At 50.0% G+C, this 25,083-nt stretch overlaps 1 protein-coding gene across 5 annotated transcripts in view; it reads right to left on the bottom strand.

Annotated features, from left to right (window-relative positions):
• The window catches only part of Nfix (nuclear factor I X), a 70,057-nt gene extending 45,502 nt beyond the window's left edge, over positions 1-24,555 (bottom strand). For 2 of the 5 annotated variants that reach the window (XM_028755460.1, XM_028755463.1), the window contains exon 1: positions 21,990-22,545. In XM_028755460.1, coding sequence (XP_028611293.1) covers positions 21,990-22,545 — 556 coding nt within the window. Of the gene's footprint in view, positions 1-21,989; positions 22,546-23,542 lie in introns of those variants that run through there. The other 3 variants (XM_028755462.1, XM_028755464.1, XM_028755461.1) reach the window with 2 other exon arrangements.
• Between the last annotated feature and the right edge of the window lie 528 nt (positions 24,556-25,083).

Here is a 25,083-nt window from a genome sequence, read left to right as displayed (position 1 = left end):
AAAGCTAACATAAGACACACAAGGGTCTCTCTTCATGGGCTCCGATCCCTGGCTTCCACACTACCCATCCTGCGCAGCAACCTTGCCCACAGCGCTGGGCCCTGTGGCACATGGCACCACTCAATGGTTTCTGGCACCAGGGAGGAATTTATTTCCTGGACAAAGCAGCCAAAATCGTTCCGCACCTTTGTTCGTGAGCGCAGTGTAGTGGGAGCCGACATTTTCTAATGGGGCCAGAGAAGAGCTACTCAAAATGGATTCAGGGAGGGTGTCGGCTGTGGAACAATTTCCAGACAGAGCATTCCGCGGTCTGGAAAGCTAATGGTGGAGAAAACGGATGTGGCCGAGCTTATAAAATCAAATCGTCCGGGGGTTCCACAGAGAATGCTGTAAGCCAACCTCAGGAAAGGTAAGCTGCCTGAAGCTTGAAGGGGCCCACAAAAGGCAACAGAGGTTTCACTTTAAAACGAGGGCAGAATAGAGCCTTCTAGAGAGAGGCCCAGCACAGGGAGAAGTGGGCTCCCCCAATCTTAGGCCCAGTCACTCAGGACTGGGCAGGAGGAACCTCTCCAACACTGATCATCAAGACGTTGAGAAGCAGGACAGTTGGATGTTGAAGTCCGGTGCCAGCGACAACAGCCTCACCGTCCTACCTCAGCTCTTACAAACAGCCAGTCCAGAGTCCTTTACTGACCATGGGCTGTGATTCACATGCATCCCAGCTTACACCTACTGCTCCCAAAAAATACATGCCCTGCTTTCCTCCCTTCCTCATCCCTCCTTGTGGGCTCCTGACACATGTGTGGAGACATGCAGACACAAAAAGATCCTGCGTGCACAGGGCCCCATGTGGAACCACCACTTCAAGCCTATTTACAGACATTTCACCAAACAAAATGTCAACTCCCAATGTTTGACAGGGAGCCCCTCCTCTCTTGTCAAGAGCGAGCCCTCTTAAAGGGGGTCCCCAGTGATGAGCAGCAGAAACCCCAGGCAGGGGAAGGGGAAGAAAAGGAACACATCTGAGGGTGAGGTAAGAGAAGGTAAAATTATAAGGTTGGAGCTGTCAAGGGAAAAATAGAGGTGGGGGAATGCAAAGCAACTCCACTATTAGGGACTAGCTGTGAAATGCAGCGCTCACAACAGCTGAGAATCCAGTGCTTTGTCTGCAGAAAACATGAGACATTTCGGCCCAAAGGCAGGCAGGGAGGGCAAGAAGCCCCCATACACGGCAAGCGAGCAATGTACACACCCTAAAATACAGGGCCAGGCTCTTACCCTCGAATCACGGTACCCTCCTAAACCACATCCTGGGTCCTCTCCCAGGGGGCATGCAGCAGGGGTCAAAGGTGGAAACAAAGTAGCAATGGTGAGAAGGGTGCCCACCGGGTCATGGGGTGCCATGTTCATCAAAACAGAGAAGAGGAGGGGGAGCCTCAGGGCCTATTCAGGAAGAGGCACACTGGATTAGTAGCTGGCCTCCACTGCATGGAGGCTGTCCCAGTTATCAGAAGTCAGAGAGGCCAAGTGTGGCCAGTGTCCATTCAGAATGAGTAGTGGGAGGTGCCACCCTTTCTCGCTCAAAAGCATCTATAAGGCCCTATGTCCCTCAATCCAAGCTCCTCATGGGCAGTAAGGACACTCTGGCAAAGTGTGTTGGTACGAGCCTATAGCCCCAGCACTTAAGAGAGGCTAAAGAAGGGTTGCAGGCTCTATCTAAGCTAGCCTAAGCTACATAGTACAGCCCTGCCTCAAAACCAGAAACTACGATCCCAGATGGCTAGATGAACAGACCCCCATCCTCAGGTGTAGCTTTTGCAGAAGGGAAGAGTCTGACAGCAAAAGGAGGGTTAGTCCATGGCCTGGGGCCCCATGACATAGCTGGGAGTCAACACAAGGGAGCTGTCACCTTGGTATAGCTGCCACTGCTGTCCCAACCTCACGTCCCCACACTTGGAAGTACAGGAGCATCTCCAGCCTGAGAGGCCCCAGGGTGCTCCTCAGTTTCGCTAGCCCTAGCTACTCTTCCTCCTCTGCTCAGGAATCCTCAGCTTTGACACATCAGACACTGCGCCCAGAGAGTATCTGTGACGGTTGCTCCAGTACTGTGTGACCTCTGTTGGGCACTGGTAGCATCTCCCACAAAACACAGCCAAGCATCACTGGGGGCAGAAAAGCTGCCACTGAAAAGGCCTGCACTATAAAGATGGCCCCATATCCTTTCCCTCAGAAGTGGCTCACTCACACAGCTCTGAGACCCAGGCTGAGCACGGAACAGCCCCTTCTGTGTTTCCCTTCAAATGAGCTGCAGTGGTTGCTAAGGGGCCCCATCAGAATCCCCCACCCACACTTCATATACTCTGAATACCTCAGAGTGGCAGTGTCTATGCTTGAGAGGCCCCTCCAGTATCAGACAGTCCACAGCATGGAGTCTGCAGGACTCGAAATCAGGGCCTGTGCTGCTCAGAGGTGTCTGCCATCTGGGACCCTTGCCTGCTGTCTGCAACCCTCAGTCAAGACTTGCACAAGTTCTATGGTTCCCCTGTCCCAGGCCTGACTAGCCCTGGGTCTTTCAGCCCCACAGAAGGGCTGCTGTGGCTGTACCATTCCAAACACAAGCTTTTAATAGCAGCTTCCTGTGGGGCTGGCTCTGCCACCCCCACCCTGCGTACCTGCTCAGCCCCACTCCTGACTTGGAGACACAGCGCCCTGTAATTACGGCAATTGTAATCTCCTTTACTAACAGGTAGATTAATAGCGAGGCAGGTTCACAAAGAGCCCCAAAAGGGAACTGCTCAGCTGCTGAGCGGGTAGGAAGAGCATGACACTTCTCAGCAAACATCCCGACTCACAAGCTGCGGCCACCGAGGCTGTGGGGACACACCAGCTGTGTCCCTGCTCACTGGTAATGACAGAGCACTACAGTCCCCTTTTGGGTTTCCAAGTCATCACAGATTAACATGAAGTTACACCCCCCAACCTGAGAAATGTGTCAGGATATGATTTCGCCGACACACACAGACACACACATGCACACACACGCCCTGATCCACACTGCACACAGACACCTACCTCCTGACACACATGCAAACAGACGCCCACAGGTCAGTGCATACTGAACACCTGGAGCAAGAGCAGACCGAGCTTCAGAACCACACTCACTCACTGGACCGCCATGTCACATGTGCTTGAGGCATGGATGGTGCTGCCCTGCCTTGTTGAGGAGAGGGGAGAGGGCATGTGCTCCCTCTGTCTGTCCCACATATGCAGCCTCTCCCATTGTTGCACTTCACAAGCTTTCTGCCAGGCCTATGTGGCCTTCTACCCTCCAGGGCCTGAACAAGAGGAGATGAAACATCACACAGGAGTCAGAGGGCAGGACAACAGGTACCCCGAGATACTTCAGCTCCCTTTGGCTGAACAAGAGGTGGTACTCAGGGCTGGTTTAGAGGTGTGTGTACAGAGAAACGTGCGTGAGTGCACGTGTGCGCATGCACACACACACACACCCGCACATGGACACAGACAGACGGACAGATGGACAGACAGACATGGAGACACAAAGGGGCTATGTATCCTAGACTATATGACCCTGGGAGGTTTTGTCCTGAGTGTAGAGTGAGAGTATCGATGTCTGTGGGTTTAGTCAAAGTCCCAAGTCCAAGGTGGTTGTGATGTCACATGCTTATAGCAAGGACCTTATGCCTGCAACCCTAATAGAAAGCAGGAACAGGAGGATGACCACAGGTTCCAGGCCAGCTTGGTCCACATACTGATTTCTAGTCCAATCATGGATATAAAGGAGAACCCTGTTTCAAGACGGGAAAAAGAAAGAGGTAAGAGGAAAAAACTTATCTGAATCTACAGTAAAGGTTTCCTTTCTCCTAACTGCACCTCTGGGCTACATGGGCTGCACCAGGTAGCCCAGAGATAGCCCAACCTTAGGAGTAAGCAGGAATTTCCTCAGGAGATCTAGAGCATGTGCTGTGCATACCTCAGCAATGGCCCTGGGGTGTGCTGCCATTAAGACTCCACAGCCAGCAGCTGCTCACCGTCAGGCAGTGGTAAGAGCCGCTTTGCAGCCCTTGGACCAGAAGCTGGGACTGTCCAAAGAGGGATGCTGCTGCAGAGACCTAAAACAGGGCACCACAGACTCCCATCAAAGCACAGCTGGAGAACAGGAGAGGATGGGCTGATGTGGAAATCATAGTTACAGAGGGCAGTGGAGCATGCCCGGCTGCAGACGTGAGACCTGAGGTAGAGAGTGAGAAGACACCAGGGCAGCATCATAAAGCACATCCTGAGGTGACACGGGACTCAAAGCCATGTACTCTGGGGACAGCCAGAATGCAGTGAGGTAAACAAGGTCGATGCTTTAGTGTCAGATCACCAGCAGCGGCATTAAGTACTGAAGAAGAACAGTCCGCAGTCCGCAGACCGTCTGTACAACCCAACTAGAACTTCAGGCCCTAGAAAGGTCCGTAAACAGCAGTGAACCATGACATGATCCTGGTTGAATTTACAACTGGGACGAGGCTCATCGGTTTGTACATTATGAAATTTTATGCCCCTGCTTAAAAAGCATGCCTTTAAAAAATATACCTGACATTTACCATTTTAAATGTTTTTACCTATGACGCAGCTATCGAGTGGAAGTCAGACAACTTTTAGAAGCTCCCTCCCTTTACTGGGCCCATCACCACAGGATCAGGGGGCTGAACTCAGGGCTCAAGGTTTGCACAGCAGGAGCTTTTACCCACGGTGTTACCTCATTAGACCCTCATTCATTCATTCATTCATTCATTCATTCATTTATATTTAAGACAGGATCTTACATAGTTCAGGCTGACTTTGGGCTTGACATGTATTCTACGGTCCTGCCCTCCTTGTGAGTGTCACTGTGCCTGCTTTTTATGGAGTGCTGGGGACAGAACTCAGGGGTTCATGTATGCTAGGCAAATAATCTAACAACTGAACCATGTCATCAGCCCCAAAAAGCACATTTTACCTTTTCTTTTTAGTAAACAAATGTCTTGATACATACATATATATATATATATGTAACACACACACACACACACACACACACACTAGGCTGGCCTTGAACTCAAAAATTTGATGCCACAGCCTCCCAAGTGCTGAGATTATAGATATGCTCTACCATACATCTCCATGTTTTTAATTTTTATTATTATTTTAATTATATATAAAATAAACATGCTGCACTTAGTAGTACATACTTGTAATCTCAACACTCAGGAGGTGAAGGCCAGAGGACCAGGGGTTATTCTTAATTTCATAGTATTATTTAATTTAGCTTTATGATGGTATTTAAGTTTTATTAGTGGGCATTGATGTTTTATCTGCATATGTGTCTGTGCACCACATGAGTGCCTGACAAGGTTGCCAGATCCTCCTCTGACTGGAGTTACAAACAGTTGTGAGCAACCATGTTGGTGCTGGGAACGAGTGCTGGGAATTGAAACAAGGTCTCTCAGCAAGGCAGCTGGTGCTCTTAACTGGTAAGCTGTCTCTCTAGCCTATTGTGGTTTTATTTACTTATTTTTGGCTTTGTTTTTTTGAGGCATAGTTTCACTGTGTAGCCCTGGCTGTCCTGGAACTCACTCTGTAGACCAGGCTGGCCTCGAACTCAGAAATCCACCTGCCTCTGCCCCCCGAATGTTGGGATTAAAGGTGTGCGCCACCACCACCCGGCCATGTTTTTAATTTTTAATGAATACCCTCAACACTTACACGAAAAAGAAATTTCTTATCTCCAAGAGAAAAAGAGAAACAGACATCATTAGAAATGTTCAGAGTCAAGGGCAAGGGAACTAACAAGAAAAGTGCGAAGCCATCCACATAGTGAGAGGAAACGCACAATGATGCTAAAATCACAGGCAGTATTTAAGCTGGCCACAGCGGCAAACACCTTTAATCCCAGAACTTGGGGGACAGAAGCATGGGATCTTTGTGAGTGCAAGGCCAGTTCCAGGCCAGTCAGGGCTACACAGTGTGGAGACTAGAGTCAGTCTTGGGTGCACGTGTGTTACTGACATGAGCATGACCATGGCAAGGACCCCAATGGCTTCCCAAAGTGACGATATAATTGAGGGCAAAGCCTTCCTCAGGTTCCAGCCCCAGTGTGAATGTTGAGACATGCAGAAAATGTCTACATAGCTTTCTCCCTCCAATGCTGGCTGCTCCCCTGCAGAGTCTGTTCTTGCCGAGATTAGCTAAACCAGGCTTCTTGTTCAGCCATATATAATAACCCCACCTCCTGGTTCAGCCGTACGAAGTAAATCTGTCTCTCTGTTCAACTGGATAATAAGCACACAGAGCTGGGTGGGGCTGGGGGTGGGGGTGGGGCTGGGGCTGTGGTCTTTCCATCAGAGAGTACAGTCCACCCAATCCCAGCTTTTGGTCTGTGTATCTGTCTGTTCTTTCTTTAGTGCCTTTTTCCTTCACTCCTTCACCTCCTACATAGGTGAATCCCTGGAGCCTTGCAAGGATGAGGCAGCACAGTGAGACTCTGACTCTAGACCAAGACAAACAAACAAACAAAAAACAAGAAACCCCAAATTGAAAGGTATCATCAAAATAATTTTAAGTAAAAATTTTAAATATATATATATAAAGAGCGGTAGAAAATACAATAAAAGATTAACTTAAATGGAGACCAGTAACGAGTCCCCTTTTCTCTTCTGATTTTATGCTTATTTTACATATATTGTACATATGTATCGTATGTACATAGGTAATTTTTCACTTATTTTGCTTGTTTGAGAAAGGGTCTCGCTATGTAGCTGAATGTCTTGGAACTCTCCCTGTAGACCATGCTGGCCTTGAACTCACAGAGAACCTTCTGCCTCCGCCTCCCTAGTGCTGAGATTAAAGGTGCGCATCACTACTATCTGGCTTCAGAAAAATACTTTTTAAAACAGGCCCACACTTACAGTCCCAGCCCTCCAAAGCAGAGAACTGCCACAAGTTCTAAGTCAGCCAGGGCTACAGTAAGAGCCAGCATCAAACTCCATCACCCTCAAAAAAAAAAAAAAAAAGCCTTAAGAAGGAGGCGGAGAGATGGCTCTGGGTGCAGAGCACTGGGAATTCTTGTAGAAGATCCACATTCAACTCTCAGCACCCACGAAACAGCTCACATCTGTACCTCAATGACAAAGCAGCTAGAGACAAGCACCCTTAAATCCCAGTCACAGAGGGAGGGCCATGCCTCAGCATCCAGAGGTACCCTACTCCCCTTCCACCGAGCAAGAGATACTTAACAAGGAAAATCAGGTCTCTAAAGTCAAGGATGAACACATGAGGCTGGGGAAGACAGTCCAGGACCAGGCAAAAAGGAAAGAAATGTCCCCTGGAGAGTTGTAAAGCCAAAAAAAAAAAAAAAACCAAAAAACAAAAAAACAACAACAACAAAAAAAAAAACCCGGGAAGACATAAGGTCTGGGCAAGGGAGGGGCAAGCAGGGTCACTAGTGGGGTTGACTTGAAGTGACTGTGTATGAGTGTACCAAGCGAGCGTGTGAGGCACAACGTTCCTCCCTGCTCACATTCCTTCCATAATTAATAACCAAATCCAGCCTCCAGAGCAGGGAGCATATGTCCCAGCTAAGAGACAACAGTCGTCTTTGACCAGGGAGGTCCTGGCTTAGAAGGGTTCCTAGGAAAAAGGGCAGGAAGACAGGTCCCCAGCCTGCTGCGGGAGGAGCCTGAAGGACTGCTTCTCAGCAGGGGACAGGAGGACAGGAGGAGCCACTGAGCAGAAAGCAAATGCTCTGCTGGGCCCAGGACTAGTCCTTGCTAATCCTAAAACAGATCTGGCACGGGGGTGAGACTGTCAGGGGACGCCCCAAACACTCAGTCTAGAGAGATGGACGCTGGAGACGATGTCTGTTCTATGGTTAGACGGTATCTACCTGCAAAGATAGTATTTTGTAGTGGCAGAATGGCCTGGGTGAGGGTGGAGAAGGCTGATTTGGGGCCAGAGAACACACACGGAGCAACAGCACCCGGAACAGTGTAGAGAGGGCCAAGAGGAGTGCTGGTTCCCTCCGTTGTTCTGACATCTCATTCATATAAACAGCAAAGAGATGTATTTTGAGAAACCGGCTGTCTTTCACCCCATAATCCCACAGCGTCTCAATCCGCTGCTTTTAGTGCTCCACATGGCTCTGACTGGCTCCTCCCTGTGGCTCCTCCCTTCCAGGCAATGTTCCTGCTGTCCCTATACCTTTACTGCCCTTGATTCTCAGCCTTTCTCCTGATTTTTATGCCACTGAAGGCCTTTGTGTTGCTGTCTCAAAGACAGGTTGTCAGTTGTCCCCATCTGAAGGTGAGGCAGTATGCAAAAATGGGCTTGTGAGCTGTAAAAAACTATGCACAGAGGCATAAAAAAAAAAAACACAAACCTCAGCTCCCTATACTATTATGTGCAGAGAGACATTTGAGAGAAAAATAACCCAAGCCTCAGTCCGACTGGCAAAGCTGGGTCTCTCCGTGGACTGCCACATCTGCCACAGACTCTCCAAAGGCACCAATCTCCTGGCAAGACACAGAAAGTCAGGCCTGGCCACCTTGGGAGCACCTGGCTCTCCCAGGGCAAGTGTATTAAGGAGGATCAGGCAGGCCTTCTGTCTACAGAGAACACGCTCGGCCTCACCAGGGCAGTGCAGGCAGAGCACTTTGTTGAAGAGGAACACAATTCAAGGGTTCTTGCCAAGTCAGGCTGGCATGTGAGTAATTATATTAATGAATCTCTGAGTTATAAAATCTAATATTAGCTGGTGGCTTTGGTACCATCACCCTCAGTTACTGTCCCACATGGCTACAAACACTTCTGGGCAGCGCATGGCTTGATCAGACAGACATGCAAGCAGAGAGAGCAGCAAATGTGTGTGTGGTGTTTAATTTAAAAGAAATTCATGTAGTTGAAACTATGCCCAGAGATCTGTGTGCAAGGCCTACTTTGTAAGCCACGGTACCGTAAAGGAGTGAGAGAAGGCTGGCCCATCCTCAAGGTAGGGCAGCTCTCTTACCCTTATATCTCTGGCTGGCAATACACGGAGGATTACTGCCCTAAGGAGCAGGAGCTTCTGTGTCAAAGCCAGCACAGTCCCGCATAGAATCCCTTCCGTCCTGCAGGTAGGGGCCCAGCACACCTTCCCTAAACCTTGCCTCTCCTGCGGATGCTCAGCAGCAGTCTCCATCCCAGATGCAAACTCGAAAGTCAGGTTTCACACACACAGCTACACTTGTCACCCAGCAGGGCCCTACTCTGAGGACTAGACCAGTGTACCACGACCATCCTGGTCATTATCTATGGTTTCCAGCTGAGGCCATCGGAAACACAATCTAATTGGCTATGCTATGCATGTGGTCAGAGGCAGAGGGCGCCAAGTCAACTGCAACCAGGTAGTGTGAGTGATAGACACTTTACCCAGGTCAAAAAGAAAGCATGTGGTCGGGCTTCACACACAAATGCCATCACATAGCTAGAACCCAGTTTCTGTAAACCTGCCGCAGTAGGACTAGGATCCTCTACCCTCAGTTCATCTGTCCCATTAGTTGAAACCTCATTGGGGACACTGTCCAGTCTTGGTCATGGGGTCTGGGAAAAAGTGGCTTTCATAGAAATGAGTCCTCCTTACATTGAGATTTGTATGCTGGACGTGGGGTTCACAGCCCGACACCCACAAATAATAAAAGCATTGGAAACAACTTTAAGAAATTCACAAGTGGCTTGCGTAGCCCTGTCACCAGCCGAGACAAGGAACATCCTGAAGAGAGCACACAGCAAGGCCCACAAAAGCCTTCCTTACGGAGGCAGTGATACTAAGTCTCCCAGCTGGTGACACATGTGGCCGTTGAGTCTTTGTTCTTCTGAGACTGTCCTGTACACTAGACTTTACCCAATGTGGGACAAACAAGTATGCACATGGCTGGTGAGATGAGTGAGCAGGTGCTGGACGAACCTGACGGTCCTGTGTCAATCCCCAGAACCCCGGACCACATACATGTGGTGGCATGCATGCACACACTGTACGCCACATTCATACAAAATAATAACAATAATAAATATTAATTTTTAAAAAAGTATCTACCAACTGGTAGTGGTGGTGTACACCTTTAATCCTAGCACTTGGGAGGAAGAGCCAGAATCAGAGGCAGAGAGATCTCTGTAAGCTAAAAGCTAAAGGCTAGTCTGATCTACATAGCAAGTTCTAGGACAACCAGAGCTACATAGTGAGACCTTGCCTCCAGGGAAAAAAAAATCTACAATAGTTACCAGATGTCCCTAAAGGGGAAAATAACTACTGGGTAAGACTGGTTAAGACTCAGTGCTTGCCGAGCAGTGGTGGTGCACACCTTTAATCCCAGAACTTGGGAGGCAGAGGCAGGCGGATTTCTGAGTTCGAGGCCAGCCTGGTCTACAGAGTGAGTTCCAGGACAGCCAGGGCTACACAGAGAAACCCTGTCTCGAATAACAAAAACAAACAAGCAACCCCCCCAAAAAAAAAAGACTCAATGCTCAAGCTACCTGGTTCTCAGGGACTGAGGAGGTTCCTGGGGCAGGACTACAACCAGGGAACTCCTGGCAAAGGGAGTTTGCCACACACACTGCCCCACACTAACTTCACTTTCCCTCTCCCCCAACAATATGAAATTCTTAGTGCAGGACCACAGGACTGGCTCACTGTCATTCTGTCAGGAATATGTCCCCTACATCCATATTCCACCTCACAGCTTCCCCTGGGGACAGGATATTGTCCTGTCTCCTCTTCCCCGTGCCATCTCTCCACCACTGCAACAATTCTCTCAGGCCTGTCAGATGGCTCACATGTGCCTTCTGTTTCAGGCTGATGCTGACCTAAACCCTCAGCTAGGGAATTGGTGCAGAGTTTGGATCTGTCCATATGCAACTCCCCTCCCAGAAGTGTTCCCCAAACCATGGAGACACAGAGATTGGAGAAACCACTCCACTCTGCTTTTCTCTCTGAAATGAGACTAAGGCTGACCTGCCTGCTGTGTACTCAGAGGGACCCCCTAGACTCCCTCAAGAACAGATGAGATGAGATAGAGCCTGCTGCCCTGTCACCAGATGGGTGGAACACCCACCCAGTGAACCCTACCCTGGTCAGTCACAGACTCAGCCGTCACCCCCACCTAAGCATTCTACCCATCTGCCACCTCCCTTTAAAGGCCTCTCCTCGTTTGGTCCCCTGGGGAGCGGTCTTGTTACTAAGGAAACAATGATGTCATGTGGCTAGTGGGGATTAGGTCCCTCCTACCACCCCCAACTAGGTACCATGGCTGCTGACGTCACTGCTCAGAAATTTATAGCCCAGAGTGGGTATTTATAATATGGCTCTGGTGTGGCCACATATTCAGTGTGGGGCTGGTGGCTATTTATAGCCAAAGGATACACACTTATTATACCCCCTGTCTGTATTCTGGGCCACCTGTTATATAACTGCCATTATGCAATAATGCCCATTATATAATAATTATGCACTAATGGGGGTATAATCCACAGGCGTAATAAGGACACACTCCCTAAGGGCCGCTCTGGGCCAGCCGGCCTCCTGCAAGTTGCCTCTGGGGAATCTCTTGATCTCTTTGTGTGGCTCCACCCAGTCCAGGGGAGTCACCAGGTGTCCTGTACTCGCTTGTCTGTCAGTCTCTTCACAGGGGGCTTTCTCCCCTAGACTGGCAGACTTAGCTATAAAACCCTCTCTGGATTTCTTCCTAAGTCTTTTTGGTTTCTGATTTCCCATCCTCACTCCTGGCCCTGAGCATGCCTCTCGCTCCCTGCCCTCTCCTTTAAGCCTGAAGCACCCATACGATGGAATAAACCTAGCAACAACTGATATCTCCGTGACTTCAAACCCTTTTAAGGTAGGAAGGCCCAAAGAAGCCAGGCCAGTTGGTGGGTGGTCTATCCCATACTAGAGTGTCCTTACCCTCTAGGAAAGGCTTACAAAGCCAGATGTGGACGTCTGGGTCCAGCCACACATAACTGAACAGACCTCTTCCTCAGTCCCTTCAGTCAGGGGCAAGAGCCCAAATACAGGAGGCTGACTTACTTACATGGTAATTGGGGCTACAATGGCTTAGGAATACTCTCTCTCTGTCTCTGACTCTGTCTCTGTCTCTGTCTCTCTGTCTCTCTGTCTTTCTCTCTCTCACACACACACACACAGGCAGCAGGACGTGACCCACTCAGACACCAATACATGCTCTGCTGGTCACCCTTTTCTCCCAGGAAGAACAAGATGAAACTGTCATCAGAGGAAGGGCCAGGGACTCCCGTGACAAGGGGGCACAGCGACAGAGTTAAGGAGTGGGAAGAGTTAAGGCCGCAGTGGTCCCAATAGAGCCAATTTAATTAGCACAGATATACCAACTGTTCTTAAAACAGACATCTATATTTAAAAGTTACTTGATACATGAATTGATTTACACACACACACACACACACAAATTGCCATGGATCTGTGAAGAGAGCCTCCTGCAGACATGAGGTGAACTGAGAAGGCTTCTGCCTTTCTCCATTGTTTAAATTCTCAGAGAGTATTTTACTCTATAATAAAGAAAATCAGATATTCAATTTAAATGAACCTATCAAGGTTCTACCATGATAATTCTGGTCTGAACTCCACACTGTAGGATGACCTGCGGCTGCTCTCAGGGTCTTAGATGATTCTGGAAATCTCACTGGCTCACGGCACAGGCCTGGCAATCTCCAGGTCAGTGGACCCAACACACAGAGAGAATATGCGCAAGAAACAAGATGGCACCCTAAACCAAGACCCAGAGGCAGGCTTGTGATTCCCACGGGAATAAAACACAGATGGATCCCATGCCCCCATGACACTTCAACCCAAGGGTCCTGCTGTTCAGACATCTGAGAGGAACACAGGAGAAGAGCCAAGGTTCAGTCTCCACGGAGCACAGGTAAATGAGGGACCCAAACCCGAGATACAAGAGGTTAAGTACAGCTGGCATACCTTGAACCCCATTTCTTCCATGACAGTGGCTCTTGGCTAGGGGTGATCCTGTCCTCTAAAGACAGTAGAAAATATCTGGACACATTTGGTGTCACACCTGGATGAGGAAGTTATAATGAGCAGTTGGTGGGGTTAGAATCCAAGGCCAGAGAGGCTGCTAAGCACCCGATGGTGCCCAGGATTGGTCCCACGGCACACAGTGATTGGGGCTGGAGTGTCTGGGAAGCCCAGCAGTATGGGAGATAATACAAGGAGTAAGAGGTCAAGCCCTGTCTCATCCTCAAAAGCAGACAGAAAGTTTGAGCACATATCCCAGCCCTTGGCATGTTAGCAGAGGTCTTATATACAGGGCCCCAGACTCTTCAAATGGTATGAAAGCATGACAGGTAAGGGATGGGTCAGTGGTGAAGCACATGCCTAACACGGGCAAAGTCCTAGATTTCAGCCCCAGCACCACAAAGACAGAATAAGGAAGGAAGGATACGGAGGCGACCGGCCTTGTAAGCAGTGGTTCTCAGCCTTCCTACCACTGCGATCCTTTAATGGTTCCTCATATTGTGGTGACCTTCATTCATAAAACTATTTCCGTTGCTACTTTGTAACTTTAACTTTGCTACTGTTATGAATCGTAATGTAAATATCTGATATAAAGGATATCTGATATTTGACCCCGCCCCGCCCCGCCCCACAAAGGAGCTGTCACCCACAGGTGAGAACCGCTGCAAAGGATCTTGTAAGAGGCAACGAGTTATCAACTATTATAAAACTTACAGCAATAATCTGGCTAATTAGGATAATTACATTTATTTTTTATTTCCAACTATGACCCCAAGCAAACTCCCAGGAAAAGGGTGTGGCAGGCATCGAGCAACTGTGGATCCCAAATCCTGCTTGTCTGACCCTGCACCCGGACCTCCTGCACACTCCACCACCCAAGTCCAGTGAGTGATATCCTGAGCCCCAAGGAGGTGTGACAAGAGCTGTCCCGGCCGCTGCAAAAGGAAAAGTCCAAATAGCCCGGGCCCTAGCTCCTGTCTGTGCAGATCAGGAGCAGGGAGCATTTCCAAAAGGATGGGGGGTGGGGTGGCCAAGGCTGAGAACAGTTTGGGGTCTGCTCTGTGTCTTCCCCATATGCTTAGCAGCCGGAAACCCCTTGAGCTGAGTGAGCTACAAGCGGGGCTCTGGCCCCTTCTAGACAGCAGCAGGTACTACAGGGCTGGAACTGACTGTCATGAGGACTCATGAGACTCCGCCAAGGCCAGTAATCATGGTGACGTTCAAGGAGTTTGGAGGTTCTCAGGCCAAGGTGACCTGGAACCTCTTCTTCCACAAATTCATAGTATGACCTAAGTCCCTTGACATCTCTTCCAGTTTCCTCCTTTACAAAGTGATATAAAATGACACCTGCCTGCCTCTATCAGTCCACCTTAGAAAGCAGGAAGTTAGCCCTCTGCAGGATGAAAGGCTCAGTCAGCTGATGGAATGAGCTAACTCCTCCCTGTCTTTCAAGTGGCCTCAAGGTGTGGAGCAGGGAGGTCACCCCTCCCTGGTCCTGAGTCTAGGTCCGGTCTCTCTCCCTGAGATTCCTTTGTCGCACACACACACCCAGCCAGGCCCGTGGATTTAAGACAGGTTGCTGGGAGAAACTGGGAAGAATCACACAGAGTGCTAACTCCACTCCAGATCTCCAGCAGAAAGCTGGAGTTAAAAGGGGGGACAATCCCACTCCTCCATCATTAGAGGACAAACAGCTTCTGGTAGACTGGGTGGACAAGTACCCTTAAGTTACTGGGGATCCCCAAATACCAACAAATGGAGGCCTACCCCTAGGGTGGCATGCTGTGTCACCACTAAGACATGGAAAATGGGGAAGGGCTGAATGTCCCCTACTGCCTGGCCATGGCAGCCGGTGACAGTGGGCAAACAGGTATACAGAGGGCAATCGCCAAACACATGTGTTTTTCAAATCATCAGAGGGGACAGAAAACCAGGTATTAAGTATTTACAGAGATAAAGAGACCCAGGCACCCTTAGAGAGAAAAGGGGACAGCCTGATCCAGCCAAACTACTCTACCCCAGCCCCTCTGCCTTCTGGGACCCTGTTCAAATGCCAACAACCCTTCGGCTCAAATATGCTTAAAATGGCGACGGCGGCCTGTAGGGCCGGGCGTTTGTCGTGCAGTTTTCCATGGTGCCCTCAGTGCCAAGAAAAACCTACCATCAGAAATGCCATCAGCTATATTTATCTATCTCTCAGCCCCCCAGCCTCCTCCTCCCGTCTGCCAAGCAGGCCCTACGCAGCCCCCCCCTCACCCAGTGGGCACACGTCCCTGTTGCCGATGACTGTGACCACCTGCCCAAGCCTGAGTCTCCACCACTCCCTTCCAGGGCCCTGACAGTACACAACACCATTCTTCCCGGTTGTGCTGGGGTACACGCACAAGGGTTTCAGGCATGCACGTGGCAAGGGCTGACCTAAATGTCCCTTGTCGGCATCGGTGAACCAGGACGATCCTCCATTTCATTTCTGCCTCGACTCTCTGCTAATAATAATAACAATAATAATAATAATGGCCTCGGTGGGGCCATTCTGCTCTCAGCCCTATACAAGTAGCACGCCTGGTCTCTAGATACCATTCTTGCCCAGAAAAGATGAGCAGTCAGTAAGCCGACCTGTACCCCTCACTCCATTCTCTGGCACGGGGCAGGAAGGGCTCTGTCTGTATCTAAAGACACCAAAAACCCTTAAGCAAGAAATTCTTATTATAGAGGACTCATGTTCTCAGTCCAAAGAACCAGGAAGAAAGTGACGGGATCGGGGGCCACTCCAGTCCTCGGGGGACACGGTGAACAGGGTCAAGTCACTGTCAGGTACTTGGGACCTTTCATAACTCCAGACACAGGCTTCAACAGGAGCCTTCCCTTCTACCGGCCTAGTCTCCGAGAAGAGCCTCTCAGCGGTCCACTGCAGGATGAGTGTTCTGAGCCCTACACCTGCTACTGTTGCTTCAGGCACCCTCTGCCCAGCCACTGGTCCCTAACTCACACAGGAGTTCCAGGGAGCCAGCTCCTAGAATGAAACAACTCAAATAAAAATTTTGAAACCCAGGAGCTCTTTCTCTCCTGCCCCCTCCCCCTCCGCTGGCAAATGAAAACAAACAAGAAATCAAAGAGGCCTTTTGTGCAAGCCCTGCGCTGACACGGCTGGAGCCTTTGAAAAGACTTCTGAATCGGACAGTGAAGGATAAAATAACCTAAGCGTGGCAGCTCCTTCGGGAGGACGGCAGAAAGAGCTGAGAGGCAGCTACCTTCTCCAGGCAAAGGTGCCACGGGACACTGGTGCGGAGAGAGAACCTGACACGGGTCTGTGCCCCATCTCTGCAACAAAGACCATAACTTCCCTTCATGGTCACCATGGACTGGGCTGCCCCCAAGGAAGCCCTGAGGGCCTTGCCTCTCACCAGTAAGAATTACTTCAGGTTCATGCCTACTAGGCATACTAGATGGAACTTTCTAGAAGCCATCACCTGGCCCTTGCCTGCTAGGCACATAAAGGATTTCTTACTTCCCAGAGATTTGGGAGTCCTGCAACTACAGGCTAAGTGTGCACTTCATAAAGGAGATTCTTCCACTCTTTTTGGCAGTGCCAAAAAGTAAAACAATTCCTTGGGAAGTTCTTCTGGTGGCTAGCCCCCAACACTCCTGCTGCAGAACAGCCTGTTTCCTCTGGGCTGATGATGGAATACGGCTGGTTACTATACCCGTAATTATGGACTGGACCAGCCAGCCAGCTTTGGCTCACTCATGGTCCGACGTCTGTAGCATAAGCTCAGACAAAGCTGTTTCGTTTTCTCCCTCATGTTACAGCTCCAGTTTGGTCAGCATAGAGAGCACTCTCCCATAACTCCTGTGAACCACACGCAGTGGGCTGCCTGCCTGGCTGGGAAGACAGCACTGTGGACAAAGAGGACAGGAGCAGGTGGTCAAGGGCCCCATACAGAAGCCCAAGCCTGAAGAGGGGTCAAAGGAGTCTGCCCACAGCCAGGGTCCCCCAAGCATGGTGCTGCAGGCCCTGCACGTGTCAGTGCCTCTGCTGTTGTCCTGTCACAGTTCTAAGAACTGTGCACAGGAGCTGGGCACTGTTGTTTTGCTCTGACACCCGAGTGTTATGTAGCCAGAAGATGGCAAGTGCACCAGGACTCTGGCTGGGGCTGGGGACATTGAGGAGGCCACTTTGGAGAGAGGGAAGGAAGGCAGAAAACTGCCACAGTGACATCAGCCTGCTTCTACCTGGACAATCCCAGGATAACAGGCAAAGGAGGCAGGGAGGCATGTTGGGTTCAGTAAATCTGAACAGTGGTCACTGTGGCAGCTGCTGTCCATCTGTGAACAGCCTGGGTATAAGTTGACTCAAGACTATGAGTCACATACCCTGAGCCAGAGGAAATAGACTTAAAACCACCAAAGCAACCATGGCACTGGCTATAGAAACGTCTCAAGGGGACTCAACATTGCATCACAAAATAACCCATAGATCTTGCTAATGTCACTAACTGTATTCCCAGACCCCATGGTCTCTGCCAACCCTGATGGTGAGGCCTTAAGACACAGACAAGCAGGTAAGGAAGGGTTAGTGCTCAGGGCAGATCTCAAAAGGGAGTTAGGCGTTGACAGTCTTTCCCACATGCACCAGACTCACCAGAAGGGCTGAGAACCCAGAATAGTTTTAGAGCATTAGGCAGGAACAAGTCATAGCCACTGCTAGTGAAGATGTCCTTGCTCACTCAGGCCTCAAAGCCAGTGTGAACCGCTAAGCTCAATTCCTGGGAGCAGCAGAATCAAACCATAGCACCTCATACTTGAAAAACTTCACTAGGCAAAGCCTGAGTTACTAGCTCATGTCCTATTTCAAATACAGCTGAGCCTGCCTGCCACAGGGCCTGACAGCACACTGGACCACGGAGTATAGCCTGCAGTGGTCCCACATAGGAGGGATGGCTCCAACACAGTCGTGAAGACCAGGAGGAAGAGGATAATGATGACACGCAGTAAGCACCAGTACCAGATGGAGATGGTCAACCATGAGGGCACAGGAGCGATCTTACTCAGGTTCTGACTTAGATGAATTATAAACAAAATCAAGTTGATAGCTAAGGGAATGGAGATACCATGGTATAAAAGACTGCTGAGCTGTGTGCAGGAGAGCACACCTTTAATCCTAGCACCAGGGAGGCAGAGGCAGGGGGATCTCTGTGAGTCCAAGGCCAACCTGATTCCACAGTGAGAGTTCCAGGACAGCCAGAGATAAACAGTGAGACCCTGTCTCAAGAAAATAGAAACAACAAACAAAACATAACAAAACCAAAACCACATGTACACACACACACACACACAAAACTGACTTTTTGAAATCTCAGATGTAACAGTAGCATTTGGCTCAGCTTTTTAAGAGATGTACACAGAATCTTTATGAGGACAGGCTGTGGTGCCCAGTCCTAGTGGGCTATGGGACACGTATGATTTGAGCCTGATCTGAGTCAAGGACTGTAGGTCCTGTGATGGGTGTAGGAGGTGGGTGCCTACCACCAGGAAAGAATTTTTATAGTTCTGAATTTCGTTTTCTTTGCTAGGACTGAAAGCAAGGTTTGAGGCTGGTCGGTGAGGTCCGGTCTCTGGGACAGTTGGCATGGCTGCCAGGCCTACGCGGCCACACTGTACTGCTCCATGATGCAGAGCTGTCCTGCCCTTGCTCCTGCTCTCCCCACCACACTGCCTGCTCTGGGACACCCCTTCTGGATGAAAAGTCGTCCCAAGGAACCGGACCTTCTCCTCTCCGTGGCAGGGCTTCCTGCTTCTGCCCTGCCTCAGCTTCCCCTGCTGAATGCGGATGGGTGCATGGTGACAGTCCTTCACAGCAGCGAGGTGGCTCTGTGGCAGCCTCTCAGAACAATTCTATATATCACCCATATCTCTCCTCTCACTGTGCCATCTCTTGAATCTTCTGGGGCACAAGGGCCAGTGAGGGTGTGGGTAACAGTTGTACCTAGACGCAAAGCCTGCCACAGCTCCTGCCATCTCAAGCAAGATCAGAAAAATCTGGCACCATCCTCTCGGCCGCACCCAGCTCTTGAGTCCAGTTTCTATTTTTAAAGATTTGTTTGTTTCTTACGTGTATGGGTGTCTTGCTTCCCTATATGTCTGGGTACCATGTGCTTGCAGAGGTCAGAAGAATGGGTCAGAGCCTCTGGAACTGGAGTTATAGATGGTTGTGAAGCACTGCAGGTGCTACGAACAGAACCCAGGTCCATTGGAAGAACAAGTGTTCTTAACCACAGAGCTATCTCTCCGACCCCCAACCCTGGCCCCGGTTTCTTACACTGAAGCTCAGCTGGGTATCTCAGGAGGGAAGATAACAGAGAAGGTAAGGCCACAGAATCAATGGCAGCTTTCCATCACACCAGAACGGCCCAGTGAGGAGCAGGCAATGAGGCCCTGTGAGTGGTCCTGGCCTTAGCAATACCTAAATTTCCTCCAAAAAGGTACCCTGAAATTCCAGCCATTCCAGTAAGAAATCCTCAACATTCATGGTTACTGTCTAAAGTCTGCGCCTCAATTAACAAAGAATATGTCTTCAGTCATGTACCCGGTATTTGCTAAGGCTTGGTCGGCCTCAGCCAGGCCAGAAGTAGCCTTGGCAACATGCAGTGTACTATGAATTCACTCATATTTCTGGGCGAATGATCTCATTAGCTGAGGATAGGAAGGAAGCCTTGTGCCTTCCCCTGCCCCATCCACCTGCCAGATCAGGACAGCCGGGAGCTGGCTGGGAAATGGTGTCCTTCCTCACACATCATCCACCTCAGCCCCACACTAGCAGTTGTCAAAAATGTGGCCTAGGGATAGTTGGTCCTATCTTTAATTCTAGATGTCAGATGCAGAGACAGGCAGATCTCTAATGAGTTCAGGGCCAATCTGTTCTATATACAAAGTTCTAGGCTAGCCAGAGCTACATAGTGAGACTCTGTCAAAAATAAGTAGGTAAAGTGGCCTAAAACAAAAGAGACCCATAAAACATGCAACTACCAGGGTCTGAGTGGCAGGGGAGGAGGGAAAGAGAGGAAGAGGAGCCAGTCTAAGAGAAAGGGGGATGTTGATTTTTTTTTTCACTTGGTTCTTGGGTTCCAAGCTCAAGGAGTAGAAGGCTCAGACTCCTGAACGAAGGAGTTGTCTTTTAGATACACTGGTATGCTCCTGCTCCAAGGAGCCCCCAGCATCCTCAATGCTGACAGACTCTCATCCTCCACAACCTGACTTAATATACATACGGAGAATGAGGGATAACTTTTTCTCCCTTAGTTTCTCCCCACCACCACCAAAAAAAAAGTTAAGAGAAAACCTAAGCCTCAGGGAAAGAAAGGTAAGGATATAGAAACTAGTCTTTTAAATGAGGAGTCACTTAAGGCCAAGTTCAGGCCTAAAAACAGTAAGAGGGCCCGTGGCAGTGCTCACTGACTCCAACCAGTCACCAAAGCTATCTCTCAGACAGATAGGGGATGAGCAAGAAGAAAGACCTTGGATGTCATTTCTCTTCATGCCAACATACACTGTTCTCTGTAAGAAAGACAGTGCTCCTGGAAACATCGTCCTAGCTGTGTGGCCGGGCCCTCTCACCACTCCCTCCTAACTTTCCCAACAGGCAAGGGGGTGACCACATGACGGTGGCATGAACTGCCTTTCTTTTTTTATGAATGAATACAAAGGAAGACATGGAGGCACTGACACAGGAACGACAGGTTTTCAGTTTTCCAGAGCTTAAATAAAGGCATTCTCTCACATTCACAAAAAAAAAAAAAAAAAAAGGAAAAAGGGAAAAGGGGGGGGGTGTTGGAATAGTGGAGAGGAAAACACACACACACACACACACACACAGATTTGGTAGCCTCTCATTACAAGTTGGTTGGGCACAATGTAAACACACTTCTGCCTTGCTTAATCACAGAGTACCGGCCCGTTTAGGTTTCAAAGGCGGCAGTAAATTGGGCGTAGCTGAGTGGAGGCTAAAAATTAACCAGCCATCTCTGTTTCAATTTGTAAGAAAACAAAAGTGGAAAGAAATTATGAAAAGAGAAAGGGAAATGGGAGTGGGGGACAGGCAAGGCCAGAGCGCTGAACTAGCCCTGGCCAGGCGAGGGCAGGCAGTACTATAAGAGCAAAGGCAGTTAACACTTAAGGCACAAAAGGAAAAGGGTTTTGCAGGGTTTGTTTGTTTAAGGCTTCTTCTATAACAAGCTGTTCCCTGGCAGGCCCACTCCCGGCCCACTCCCCACAAAGCCCCTCTGCTCCAGCACAGAGGCCCAGGGTCACTGGCATCATGGAATCCTGGAATCTGGAGCTCCAGGAATCTCACTGCCTTCCCTTGCTACAAAAACAAATCCCAGCCACGGGACAGCAACTACCTGAGCTTTGAGAAGGACCCCAGAATCAGCCTGTTCCTTCAGTCCTTGTATGCCGGATCCCATCTAAAGCCCTTCTCTCCCGAATTTGCTGCCAGCACCCCCACTTCTACCAAACCCTGCTTTTCGTGGGATGAGGCAAAGCTACACAGAAGTCTGTACCTTCTCCACCCCTAGCACGTCTGTCTCATCGGAAATGGTTACTGTTGGTCTTGTCATGATCTGTCTCAAACTCTCACCATTATGGATAATTAGGAGACATCTTGGCCCTGTCCTAAAACCTAAAGCATCTTTACTATAGGAAAGACGAAGATGCTCAAATCGGTGCCATGGCAAGGGAGGAGAGGGGAGAGAGCAAAGTGGGAGAGGCACCACGTGTGAAGCAGAGGCCAGTAGGACAGGCTACCAGAGAGGCCCACTAGCAGTACTGTTCGGAAACAGAAGAACAATAAACAGAACAAATACCAGCAACTGAAATAAAACTGGCAAGGGGGCTGATGAGAGCAACCTACCCGGAGTGTGCACAAAGTAAGCCAGGTAAAGGTCCAGTTCTTTGATTGTGACTCCAATGTGATGTGGCTGGACGCACAGGCCGGGGTTCGAGCACTGGGGTGACTTGTAGAGCCGCTCCCCATCAGTACTTTCCAAAGGGATCCCTTTAAACAAAATCACCATGACCAGGTCCAGCCGCCACACCTTGTCAGCCTGGCGCAGGCAGTCAATCCGCCGGATCTTGCCCTTCTGGTCGGGGTTGGAAAGCACGCAGCAGGGGGGCTTCTTGCCCGTGATGGTTAGCACAAAGTCCTCGCGGAACTCGGGCCGGATGTCTTTGCGCAGCTTGGCCAACAGCCGGGATGCCCACTTCTGCTTGATCTCAGGCTTCTCGCCCAGCAGCTCGTCCTTCACTGCGCGTTCCTCGTCCTTTGACATCCGCTTCTCGTGCTTCTTGAAGTACTTGCGCTTCCGCGCCTGCAGGTTGAACCAGGTGTAGGAGAAGGCTCGAACGTGAGGCAGCAGCGCCTCGATGAACGGGTGGAACTCATCCTGCAGGCGGCAAGCCGGGAGCATGCGGGGCGAGGGAGGACGGGAGGAGGGGAAGACGGGATGAGGGGGAAAGAGAGAAGGAGAAACGCAGCGTTAGAAGGGGGCACTAGGAAAACCGCCTTCTTCTCCTTCTCCCTCCCCCCAGCAATTTTCTCTTGAGATTGTTCTACTGAAGTGTGGTTTGAAGCCACCACCAGCTTCGCCAGCCACTTGCTCCCATCTCAGCCCCAGCAACCAAACAGGCACGAGAGCTTGTCCACACACCTATTCTCTCTCTCTCTCTCTCTCTCTCTCTCTCTCTCTCTCTCCCTCTCTCTCTCTCTCCACACACACACACACACACACACACACACACACATGTGCACACAGACAATGTTGCTACACACACACACACCATGGGCTTGCTGGTCCCCCCTTCTGTCACACCCATGGTATCTCCATGTTCTACAGCAGCAGTGAACTAGGGTCAGCTGGTCCCAGCAGTGTCCCTCTGCCTGAGGGTGCAGACCAAAGGGCATGCAAGAGCTGCCTTGTCCGGACTGGCCAATGTTTGGCTGCCCTCGAGAAGACAGAAAATGCCATCTGAGATGCAGGAAGCGCTCTGGGTCCCCTCTCACCAGACTGTTTGCATTTTCTTTTCTCCAGATCCTGTTGGAACATCCACCCCAGCATAAAATCAGATCTAAATCCTAAATATGTGGTTTCAGCTTTGTTATCGGCACCGATACTGATGTTAATCACAGTAATAATGAACAAAACACTTCTTGTTAGCCCAAATAAGGTGGTTTTCTCAGCCACATTAGGGTTAAAAGCTACATGGGTCGTCTTGCGGCCCCTTCCCCAATCTCCCACAACCCCTTCACCCTCAATCAGGTGACAGAGGGCTGGTCTCGCTCAGGTTTTTTTTCCTTTTGTTTTGTTTTGGTTTTTTTTTTGTTTTTGCTTGTTTGCTTGTTTGAAGTTTAAATAATAATTGATTTCTTTTTTACAAAAATAAAGCTGGAAAAAATCAGATAATTACCATTGATCGGAAGCCCCCGGCAAAGCCAACGCCTGATTCTGAGATTCTGGGCTCAACAGAGTTATGAGTTAGGGGCGGTGGGACGAGGGAGGAGGAGGAGCAGGGGAGGAAGGTAAATGTTTTAAAGGGGGTTATTATTGGTGTTCTGGGGAATAGGGGCCGGGCTTGGGTGGATTCTCAAACCCTTCCCCCTCCGCCCCCCACGCTCCATTGCACAGAGGGGGAAATTAATTTTTTTGAGGAGTAGAAAGAAAGAAAGGTCAGGGTGGCGAGCAGAGAGAGCGGGAGGTGGCTTCTACACACACCAGGTAAACAAAAGCCAACAAATTGTTTCAATTTCTTCCTCTGTGCATCCTCTTGCAGTTTAAATTAAAAGAGCAAAAAATATATATATGCAAAATTAAAAATCAAAACCAACCTCCTACCGCCGCCCCACGCACACCCACAACAGCGTACCCTACCCCACCCCCCCCCACCCCCGGAAAAACAAAAACAAAAACCAGGAGGGAAAAAGCAGCAGCTGAAGAAAAGGCTTTCGGCTTTGGCAGCGGCACAAGGGTGTAAACTTCGAGCCGCTCCCTCCACCCGACCAGAGGAAGAGGGGGAGCTCGCAGATTCTCGGGGAAGAGGACGAGTTCTGACCGGCTGCAGACCGTTGCTGGCAGACGCAGCAAAAGGGAGAGAGGGAGCCAGAGAGGGAGGGAAGGAAGAGGGGGAGGGAGAGAGCGAGGATCTCAGGAAGACGGGGATGGGATGGGGTGTGCGATGGTGCGCATGTGAATGTGCGCGCGCGGGAGAGGGTGTGCGTGCACCAGCACTGCTCGGGTGGGGTGGGGGGGTTGTGGCTTCTTTTCTCTCTCAAACTCCCCCTCCCCTTCCATGCTCAATCCCATCCATTTGTGTGTGCCAAGTCAGTTAAAAGGGGGAGGGAGACAGCCAGAGGAAAGGAGAGAAAAACAGAGAGAGAGAGAGAGAGAGAGAGAGAGAGAGAGAGAGAGAGAGAGAGAGAGAGAATGAGCAAGGGGGAGAGGGAGAGAGAGAGAGAGAGGCGCGAGTGCGCGAGAGTGAGGGGGGAATCCACCTATTTGGCAAAGAGGCATCCACTTGCAGCCAATGGCTGGGTCCAAGGGGAGGAGGGAGCTGGGCGAGCTGAGAGGGTGGGGAGAGCCCCCCGGCAGTTGGAGACCAAAAACAATTTGCCCAATCGACAAGTTCACGTCTAATGAACAAGCGAAGTCCAGCAGTTATGAATTTTTCATCCCAGGCGCCCACTTGGGTCTCTTTGGCAGCAGCCACCCAGCAAACTTGGGGGGTGGGAACACTAGGATTGAGGAAGACTTGGACTTTTTTTTTTTTAAGCCAGAAAATAAATAAATAAAGGCCTGACTCCTGGCGGGCTGGCGGCTGGGCGGGAGCCCCAGAAGGCCTTGGGGAAGCAGCTGCGCCTTCTCTCTGTGTTCTGCTTTCAGTCTTTCTCTCAGGCCAACACTCTCACTCTCTCTCTCTCTCTCTCTCTCTCTCTCTCTCTCTCTCTCTCTCTC

This window comes from Grammomys surdaster, unplaced genomic scaffold (genome assembly GCF_004785775.1).
Source record: "Grammomys surdaster isolate TR1022 unplaced genomic scaffold, NIH_TR_1.0 126063, whole genome shotgun sequence".
In the NCBI taxonomy this organism is placed as follows: Eukaryota; Metazoa; Chordata; class Mammalia; order Rodentia; family Muridae; genus Grammomys; species Grammomys surdaster.
The sequence above is the reverse complement of the archived record's forward strand: the minus strand, read 5'-3'. Positions and strand labels throughout refer to the sequence as shown.